Source organism: Amaranthus tricolor, chromosome 15, assembly GCF_026212465.1.
Source record: "Amaranthus tricolor cultivar Red isolate AtriRed21 chromosome 15, ASM2621246v1, whole genome shotgun sequence".
Lineage (NCBI taxonomy): Eukaryota > Viridiplantae > Streptophyta > Magnoliopsida > Caryophyllales > Amaranthaceae > Amaranthus > Amaranthus tricolor.
Genome location: NC_080061.1, coordinates 250,093 through 261,300, shown reverse-complemented (window position 1 = coordinate 261,300; position 11,208 = coordinate 250,093). Strand labels below are relative to the sequence as shown.

At 34.7% G+C, this 11,208-nt stretch overlaps 1 protein-coding gene across 1 annotated transcript; it reads left to right on the top strand.

Annotated features, from left to right (window-relative positions):
- Window positions 1-647: 647 nt before the first annotated feature.
- On the top strand, window positions 648-5,208 carry LOC130801431 (myb-related protein 308). Its single transcript, XM_057665288.1, has 3 exons — window positions 648-780; window positions 1,939-2,068; window positions 4,025-5,208. The coding sequence occupies exons 1-3, from the start codon at window positions 648-650 to the stop codon at window positions 4,920-4,922; spliced, it is 1,161 nt and encodes a 386-aa protein (XP_057521271.1). The 3' UTR covers window positions 4,923-5,208.
- Window positions 5,209-11,208: the final 6,000 nt, after the last annotated feature.

Here is an 11,208-nt window from a genome sequence, read left to right as displayed (position 1 = left end):
AAAAACATTATTGATATAGCATTTGAATAATAGGGGGGGATTTACATAGAATAGGAGTAGTAATAAGAGAGATGATGAAAAACATGGAAGCTAGGAGTGGATGTATAAAAAGGTTTGATGAGAAGTCATTATAAAGGGGTTAGATATGGATGGAATAATTGGTCCCATGCAATGGACATTTCGGCCTCCTTCCTTTTCAAATGTCGGCTCTCATCATCATCATCTCATATCCTTTTACAATTTACACGAACAAAACATACTTTTTATTCATATAATAATACCACTCTATGAACTAATTATAATTATAAGCTAGCTAAGAGAGGATTAGGATCACTCAATATATTGCATTCAAAAACCTAGCTAACATAATCAGAACTAAAAACCTATCTTTTACTCCTTTTTCATTCACTTTATAATTAATTAATTAATTAATTCATTAATTAATTAATTAACACTTGATCCAATTCATATTAACTTCTTTATTATTCAACTTCTGTTCTTCTTGATTATTAGTTCCTAGCTAGCTAGCTCTCAAATAATGTTGAAGATTATTATTATTATTAACTGATCATCTGATCTTTATATAAACATAAGTGTACTGACTACTTGCTAATTAAGTTAATTGGATCAATTAATAATAAGTATTAATGGGGCATCATTCATGTTGTAATCAACAGAAGGTAAAGAGAGGGTTATGGTCTCCTGAGGAAGATGAGAAGCTTAATCGATATATTACTACTCATGGCTATGGTTGTTGGAGTGAAGTTCCTGACAAAGCTGGTAATTTCTTCTCTCTCTCTCTCTCTCTCTCATCTCATCTCTGCTTACTCTTTTCCAATGATCATTAAGACACCAATATTATATTACAGTTACTTCAATTTTATTATATTGTTTGGCTATATATAATGTAGACAAACAAGGTTTTAGGTTTTAGATTCTATGTAATGCATGCATGCATGATATTACTTGTGACTTGTGAGTCGTGAATTAGAGCCATTGTTTGCATCATGGTCTAAAAATGCATAGAAATATACAATTGTGATAACATGTACATTTTTAGTTTGATTATGTTCTACATGTATCTCTAACAAATTATGCAAATTCAAATAGAAAAATAATAATTGTCTTAGTTTAGTTTTGTTTGTTTTAGAAATTTGCAAAGTAAATTAGACACTCTAATATCAATTAATCAAAATAAATACTCTTTACGAATTATCTAATTGGCCTGGATATTAGTAAAATACTATAAAATACACTCCAGTTATAAGGATATCCTAGTTTTTCTACATGCTCCACGATTAATATAGCTAGTTATGTACGTACATTATGAATTTTTTTTATGAAATATTGTACCTACATACCCATGCATCCATGTCTACCTGAGAGAAAACATATTACATATACTACTTCATATCCCAATCTTGAAGACAAGAACCATTATTTGCATATTAGCTTACTGATCACTGGTAGTGTTTTGTAGGAGAAGTACTTTATTAGAATTAGAGATTTATCCCACGTACGTGCACGCATTTGATAGAGTATATAATATAACTTGGTGTTTCAACCATCAACGTAAATTTTTAATTAAGTTGATTTCTTGACATGATAGACATGATAGTAGAAGTCAACATGATACAATAATTTAATGGTCACTATTTCGATTCTTATCAACCCTTCATTTCAAATAGAATATTTAGCATCATGTAGGAGGAGTACATGTGTCACATCACTCTTCTAGCTAATGGACTCTCGTGTGAGGGGACAAACTAGTTAGATTATAAAAAAATTCTAATGCTTCAACAATCAGTTTAAACTTTTGTTTGAGTTGGGTTTAACGGTATCAGTTTTTGTGGATGTTATTCTACACTTACAAACATGCATGATTCGTGAAGCATTCCAATTAAAGTAATTTTGTGAAAATATATTGGATTGTGATAGGACTTCAAAGATGTGGCAAGAGTTGTCGTTTAAGATGGATAAACTACTTGAGACCTGATATAAGGAGAGGAAGGTTCACTCCAGAAGAAGAAAAGCTGATCATCAGTCTTCATGAAGTTGTAGGCAACAGGTTCAATTCAACTCCTTAAATTTTTCCTTTTCACTCTACAATTAACCATCCAGTTTATTCTTTTCCAATCCAATATTTCTCTTTTTTACGTTAAATCTTTAATGATGGTAAGTTTTCAAATTTAACCTCATCGATTAACTGAAATTCAATATGTGTAATAAAGTTCAACCCGAAATAATAATCACTTAATGTAAAAAAGTTTAAATCACATCGTGAACATATATTTATATTTATACATACTTAAGAATCGAAATTTTTACTTGACTCAAGATATTATACTTGAAATCCGCCTGAACACATGAATCAACAACTCTAGTTGTAAGTATATTACTCCATCTGTTCCTTAAGTTCCCATTTGTCATTTTGAGTTGTTCCATAAGAAATCCTTCTATTTATATTATAAATTTTGGACAAAAATAACCTTATTCATCCTTAATTATTTTAATAGTTTAATAATGCTTATGAGTTATGATCCCTACATATCTTCCACTAACTTTATTTTAACAGTTTTATATTCCTTATGGTCTCCACATGTTTTCCAATAACTTTATAAAAACACTTTTTTATTAATTGTGGTCCCCATAAATTTTTTACTAACTTTCTTTTAATATTTTTTTAATGTTTATATTTCTCGCTTTTCTTCCATCAAACTTATTATTCAATAAATAATATGTCTACCATCTAAAAATTCTATTTTTCTTAATTCTCATGAATATTCCTTGCGAAAAACTTCATCAATTGGGTCGTTTTCAAGTGTGACGTATTTGATCAAGTTGTATATTTTATTGAACCCTCATTTTATGTCTATGATTTTCTCTAATAAGCTACATCAAATGATTTGTAAACTTTACAAACTACCAAATTAATTAATTGGTGAACAACTGAACATTAGCTTCTAAACAAAGTTTGAGTACTAATACAACTTCAACAATAATTTTTCCAAAAACGTATCTTTATATATAATGAGTGTGGATTAAGCTTATGATAATTAATATTAATATTATTACACGCACGTTTTATGTGTACCGAGAGAATTCTACAACATGCTTAAGTAATAATGACCTTGATTATCCGAATTACTCCTAATACATATTGAAGAAACTTTTGAATTGGCTAAAAGTCTGGCTTTTCGTTGCAATAGTAGTTTTCTGTTGAAGTTTATACATCTTTGTTCTATGCATTATTTAGTTACCATCCTTCACCCATCACATATTTTTTTTACCCTTAATTAATTTTTCAATTCGACTAATATCTACCACTAACAATATATTTTTTTTTTCCGATCTCTATTTCACATTTGCTTAATTAGTTCTACATATCATTTATGTATCTATATTTATAAACGATCTCTCACAATAATAGCTCAAACAAATTTGGATATCTATACAATCCAAGACAAAGAAATGGTCACATATTCAAAACTAGCTAACATGATTTTCATTTTACAATCTATTTCTAATTCCAATACGAGTTAATGTTTAATATTCAAATTTTCAAATCGAATATCCAACACAAACTGAATTTTTAAGTTAATTATACTCTATTTTTAAAATAAATTTTCATACATTTTGTTTTCTATTACCAATATTATGCCAAAAAGCATATATATGAGAATGTGCTTTAAATTTCAATAACATTATTGCGATTTTCTTCGTGAATTTTGTTTTGACATACACATTATTTTGTAATCAACCTTGATTATTTATACGGTATTCATATTAATAATAATAATAATACCAACTCGTCTTCATGAAACCGTTGAATTAGCTTATTTCTCTAATTGATTATTATAAAATTAAAGAAATGAGATCGTTTCACCATGGTATTCATATTAATAATTATACTAACTAAATGTATATGAGCCAACTTATAGTCTTACCATAAGACCGTCTCATTCAAGAAATTTATAATAAGTAGATATGTAAATTAATGAAATGAAATGTGATTGAAATGTAGGTGGGCACATATAGCAAGTCACTTGCCAGGAAGAACCGATAATGAGATTAAGAACTACTGGAATTCTTGGATCAAGAAGAAAATTCGAAAACCATCTTCTTCCTCTAATTCTCCTCCTTCAACCACAAACACAATCGTTACTACAAACAATAGCACAACCTCAACCCAAGTCCAAGCCCAAATATCCAATAACCTCTCCAATTATCCTTTTATGATCCGGTTTGGGCCTGACCCAATATCTATATTGAATCAAGATGGAACTACAAAAGAGTCACCCATTTCCATACAAGAAAGTAAAAATAACACAATCCCAATTCCTTCTTCTTGCCCTTTGTTCATGTTTGACACAACCATCCCAATTAATCCCATTAATGAAAACATTGTGGGTCCAGGTAATAATTCCATGGGCTTGAGTTCATGTTATCAACACCAAGAAATTTGGAATTCTTACAACATGCCAATGTTTACTACTAATAGTATCACTAATAACATGCCAATTTTTACTAATTGTACAACTAGTACTATAAATACAGTTAGTGGAATGGATTTGGCTAACAATAACAACAATAATTATCATTTGCCAAGTTTAATAGACAGTTTGGAGAATATAGTTCCCACTGAGGTAAAATCATGTACAAGTGAAAGCATCGATCATCATCAGGATCATCATATGGAGGTCTTGCCAAGACAAGAAGATCATCATGATCATGATCATGATGATCAAATGGTGGGTGTTAATGGATGGGGTATGATTGAATCTCAAAGTTGTCCAAGTTTATTATTTTGGGATAATATTGAAGGTTTAGCTCTCAATAATATTAATGATGAAGTAGAACATCAACTCGGACAGCCTTCCAGCACAGGATCATTGCTTTCTTCTTTCCCTTCATCTTTATGAGAGAACTTATGCACATTCAAATACATTTTTTTTTCAAGATGTAATAGATTGCTTAATTTGGTTTAGAGGGTTTTTTTAATTTGGTTTTGGTTTTGGTTTTTATTGTTTTATTTATACATTGATTGAGTTGTGAGTTGTGGGTTAGTGGGTTGTGAGTTGTGGGTTAGTGGGTTGTGAGTTGTGACTTGTGAAGTACTAACATTGGAGTTTAAACGTATTATAATTGATGCTGTACGTGATGTAATCATTAAGTACATAAAACATAATCATACAATGTCATTTTTTATTTGAGGTACTAAAAGACTACTAATCCATTTCACTCACAAAATATGTGGTTCATCCATTGATTTGGATGTATGTTTATTTTTGTTTCATTTATTTATATCATTTAGGTTAAAAAAACTTGTATATTAAAAATTAATTGTCTTTCCTACTGGACTAGAAGTGAAGTTCCCCAACAATGCAAGTTCTTTAGACATCTCAATGCTCCATTTTATAGTAATGGATATGACATCTTTGATTTTGGTAATTTATTGTCTTGTAATACTGTAAAATTGATTTTATGTTTGTCCTTATTAGTTTTTCTCCTCTTTTGTTTTAGAGGAGATTGGAACTTCTTATCGTACCTTTGATGTTATTAAAAACAAAATTATAACAAAATCAATAGAATAAATTAAGGATTGAATAATAAAAGGAATTAAAGAAATGATGTAGTTACTTTCATTTTAACTTAAGTTCAAAACTACCTACTAAAATTTAAAAAGGTTCAAGTAAAATGATTTCAGCCTAGCACGTAAGTAACTCAAAGAATATTAGTAATGGCAAAATAAATATATATATTACGATCAAAAGAATTAGTCAGGTCAGGCTCTTGTAAAATGAGCAATATTCTTGTTTGGTTACCTCTTCTGGTTTCCTAAGCAAAATTGCCATTCATGTGTCACCTCCTTTTCTTCTCTTTGTCTGCTTCCACATTTTCAACTTTTCCATCTACTTCCTTCTTTTCTTCTTCTTCTTCATCATCATCACTGACTTAATTCTTTCTCTGTCCATAGATAAAAAGGGTTACTTAAATTCAGAATGCTTCTTCACAATGCAAGGTCCTTTATCCTCCTTTCTTCCAAGTATTCTTGCTGAATTACTTTAAGAAAAGCAGCACATATCAATGACCACAGTTTCTAATAGACAAAAACCACTTCGCAACAAGTCTTTCCATTTAAATTCAATTTTGCATTTGGATTTAAATTCTTGAGTTTTTTTGTTTAAGCTTATCTCACTTATACAACTTTCAATATTTTAAACTTGTTGTGGGTCCAGTCCAAGTTGTGATAAAATGTTTTATTTTTTTTGGTCTTAATAAATGGGCCAAATCGTAACATTTTACTTGTTGTTATGAGTCCTCTTTGGGCTTATTTTTGGTGGCTTCTTTAGCAAGCCTTTGGGGAGTAATTCTTGCTATATAGGACAGCAAGTGAAGCAAGGAAAAAAAAGGAATTCAAAAAGACACAAAAGAGAGAGTTTGAGAGAGTAGTGAATTTTTCGGATTTTCAAGGTCAGCCTTCTGTATTTTGTCCGTTGCCGGAAATCCGACCGTTGGATTGCTCTGAAATTTGGTGAGCTTGTTCATGACATCGAGGGCTTCATTTTGGACGGTTGGATCGTCGTTTTAAGCTCTGGGTTGGTCGGAATCGTCTCCGGACAGAGCTGCTGTTTTTGGTGATTTCTACTCCTTTAGTTCTCTATTTTTCATCTCTTATAGCTTGATGTATGTAGGTGGGCGTTGATAAACCTTTTATAGACTGATTTGGGTTTATTTTTACCCTCAATTATCGATAAGAGAAGATTAAGGGTGGACTCCTCAAGAGGTCCCGTGGTTTTTATTCTTCACATCGAAGAGGTTTTCCACGTATAAATTGTGTGTGTTGTTTGCATTTTTATTCCGCTTATTATTGTTGATTTGTTACTGTCATATTGCTGTCCACAATTGTTATTCTAGGTTGATTAATATTGGTGAATTAATTTGGGTTCCTTGGTTTGGATAATTGGTTGGTTGTTTTGTGTGTGTGACATTGTGGGTGTCGTAGTGACCCCTTCCGATCCCTACAACTTGGTATCAGAGCTGGAGGTTTGTTTGTCACATTATGGAGTCGAGTAGTAGTAGTTCGATGGTTAAATTGACATCCACTAATTATTCTATTTGGAGACCTATGATGGAAGACTTATTATATTGCAAGGACTTGTATGACCCGCTTGATAGTGTCACTAGTTCAGATGGTAGTGTGTCTAAACCATCTAAACCAGATAAAATGGATGATAAAGAATGGGCAAAGTTGAAAAGAAAGACTTTGGGGACTATTAGACAATGGGTTGATATTAGCATATTTAACCATGTGTCACAGGAGTCCGATCCTTATGATTTGTGGAAGAAGTTGGAAGGTTTGTATGAGCGGAAGACTGCTCATAATAAAGCTTCATTGATTAAAAGACTTGTCAATTTGAAATTGAAAGGTGGGAAGTCTGTTTCTGAGCATCTTAGTGACTTCCAGGATATTATTAACAAGTTGACTACTATGAAGGTTGTTCTTGATAATGAGTTACAGGCCTTGTTCTTGTTGAGTTCTTTGCCAGATAGTTGGGAGACCTTGGTTGTGACTATTAGTAACTCTGCTCCAGATGGTGTGCTATCTTTGGATGTGATCAAAGAAAGCATGTTTAATGAGGAAATTAGAAGAAAGGAGATGGGAGTTGACAATTCACAAGCTCTTGTTGTTGAGAACAGAGGAAGAAGCAAGAGTAGGGGTCCCAGAGGCCGTGGTAACTCGAGGAGCAGGTACAAGTCTAGTGATGGAAAGAATGTCACTACATGTCATTACTGCAACAAGCCTGGTCATATCAAGAAGTTTTGTTTCCGCTTGAAAAGGGAACAAAGGAAGAAGAATGACAATTCACAAAAGGAGGGAGATGATAAAAATACTGCAGCAACCGCTTCCAAGAGTGATGATGTCGTCACTTTGATTTGTGCAACTAGTGAGTGTCATCATGTTGATAGTTCAGACACCGAGTGGCTAGTGGATACAGGTGCTTCATATCATTGTGTTCCTAAAAGGGAGTATTTCTTGAACTACCAAGCTGGTGATTTTGGTAGTGTAAAGATGGGTAACCAGAGCTCAGCAAGCATTGTTGGGTTAGGTGATATTCGTGTGAAGACAACTGTTGGGTGCATGCTTACATTGAGGAATGTGCGCCATATTCCTGATCTACGCCTTAATCTATTGTCTGCAAATGTCCTTGATCAAGAAGGCTTTCAACATACTTTTGGAGATGGTAAATGGAAGTTGTCCAAGGGTTCTATGACAGTTGCACGTGACGAGTTGTGTTGCTCGTTGTACAAGACATATTTGAGTATATGTTCTGGTGAGCTTAATGCAGTGGAAGAGAAGAATTCTCCTAATTTATGGCATCGAAGATTGGGACACATGAGTGACAAGGGTTTGAAATGGTTGGCAGGTAAATCTCTTATTCCCGTTGATACTACAGTTGCTCTTAACCCTTGTGATCATTGTTTAGCAGGTAAGCAGCATAGAGTTTCCTTTGCTAGGAAGTCTACTAGGAGGCAAGCTAATCTGGAGCTTGTGCACTCCGACATTTGTGGTCCCATTGAGGTGGAATCTAATGGTGGCAACAAATATTTTGTCACTTTCATTGATGATGCTACTAGAAGAACTTGGGTTTATATGTTGAAGACCAAAAACCAAGTGTTTGAGACATTTCAGAAATTTCATGCTTTGGTGGAAAGGGAGACGGATAGAAAATTGAAGTGCCTTCGTTCTGACAATGGTGGTGAGTATACTTCACATGAGTTCGAGAATTATTGTGCACGGCATGGTATTCGACATGTGAAGACAGTTCCTGGTACCCCACAACATAATGGTGTTGCAGAGAGGATGAACAGAACCATTGTGGAGAAAGTGAGGTGTATGTTGAAGATGTCTGATCTACCTAAGTCTTTTTGGGCAGAAGCAGTGAAGACTGCAGTTTACTTGATCAACCGTTCTCCATCTGTTCCCTTGGGTCTTGACATTCCCGAGAGAGCATGGAAGGGATGTGATCCCACTTATTCACATCTTAGAGTCTTTGGATGCAAAGCATACATGCATGTGCCGAAAGATCAGAGATCGAAGCTTGATTCCAAGACTACTCCTTGTGTGTTTGTTGGCTATGGTGATGAAGAGTATGGGTATAGGCTCTATGATCCCGAGAAGAAGAAGGTAGTGAGAAGCAGAGATGTAGTGTTCTTTGAGCATGAGAAAGGTGCAGAGCTTCTAAGTGCAAGGTATCGCACTAACTCAGACTCATTTCTTGATTCTACTAATGTTTCTCCTGTTCCTACTTCCTTTTCTGATGATCAGCCAGCACTTGATGATCTTGATGCAACACATGATGGTGTTGAGGAGGTACAGCCTAATGATGATGGTGATGTACCACAGTTCGATGATGCTCCTAACGATGCTCAACTAGATGATGATGAGGCTATTGAGCAGGGGGAGCAACCTACCTCTCCAGTTGATGACGTTCAGGTTAGGAGGTCAACCAGAGATCGCAAACCTTCTACAAAGTATCCTAGCTCAGATTATATCTTAGTCACTGATGAGGGGGAGCCCGAGGATTTTCAGGAAGTATTGACCTGTGAAGACAAAGATCTTTGGCTCGAGGCTATGAAAGAGGAGATGAATTCTTTGAAGAAGAATCAAACTTATGAGTTAGTCAAGCTTCCTAGCGGCAAGAAAGTCTTGAAGAATAGATGGGTTTTCAAGAACAAGAAAGATGGTGAGAAGAGTGTGAAGAGAAAAGCTAGATTGGTGGTCAAAGGATGCAACCAAAAAAAGGGCATTGATTTTGATGAGATTTTCTCCCCTGTGGTCAAAATGACATCTATCAGAACTGTTTTGGGTTTAGCTGCAAGTCTTGATCTTGAGTTGGAGCAGCTTGATGTGAAGACTGCTTTCTTACATGGTGACTTGCATGAAGAAATCTACATGGAACAGCCTGAAGGTTTTGAAGAAAAGGGGAAAGAAAAGCTTGTTTGCAGGTTGAAGAAGAGTCTTTATGGGCTTAAACAGGCACCAAGGCAGTGGTATCGAAAATTTGATTCGTTCATGACAAGCAATGGTTATAAGCGAACTTCAGCTGATCCTTGTGTGTATTTCAGAAAGTTCCCCGATGGTAATTTCATTATCCTTCTTTTGTATGTGGATGATATGCTGATAGTTGGACAAGATGCAGAGAGGATTAGTACTTTGAAGAAAGACTTGTCCAAGTCATTTGACATGAAAGACTTGGGTCCAGCAAAGCAAATCTTAGGCATGGAGATTGCTCGTGACAGGAAAGCTGGAAAGTTGTGGTTATCTCAAGAGAAGTATATTGAACGTGTGCTTGAAAGGTTCAATATGAAGCATGCTAAGCCGGTTAGTACACCACTCGCATCACATTTTAAGCTAAGTAAGAGAGTTTGTCCTACCACAGAGAAGGAGAAAGCAAGTATGTCTTCTATTCCATATTCTTCTGCTGTTGGTTCTTTGATGTATGCTATGGTGTGTACTAGACCCGATATTGCACATTCTGTTGGTTTAGTGAGTAGATACTTATCCAATCCGGGTAAGGCTCATTGGGATGCAGTGAAATGGATCTTTCGATACTTGCGCGGCACTTCCAAACTTTGTTTGTGTTATGGAGGTGGGAAACCTATTTTTGAGGGGTTTACTGATGCAGACATGGCTGGTGATGTTGATAGTAGAAAATCTACCTCAGGTTATGTGTTCACATTTTCAAGGGGAGCCATTTCTTGGCAATCCAAGTTACAAAAGTGTGTGGCCTTGTCGACTACTGAGGCAGAATATATAGCAGCTGTGGAAGCAAGTAAGGAAATGCTTTGGTTGAAAAGATTCCTTCGAGAGTTGGGTTTGGAGCAAGGTGAGTATGTTGTACTTTGTGATAGTCAAAGTGCTATAGATTTGAGTAAGAACTCAATGTATCATGCTCGCACCAAGCATATTGATGTCCGATATCATTGGTTGCGAAATGTTATTGAAGAAAAGATGATGAAATTGAAGAAAGTCCATACGAACAAGAATGGTGCAGATATGTTGACGAAGGTGGTTCCCGCAAGCAAGCTTGATGTTTGTAGCAAGCTTGTGGGTATGAGCTTCAAATGGTGATTGAAGTGTGATCGTCTTCCCCGTTATGGGCTAGAGGGGGAGATTGTTGTGGGTCCAGCCCAAGTTGTGAT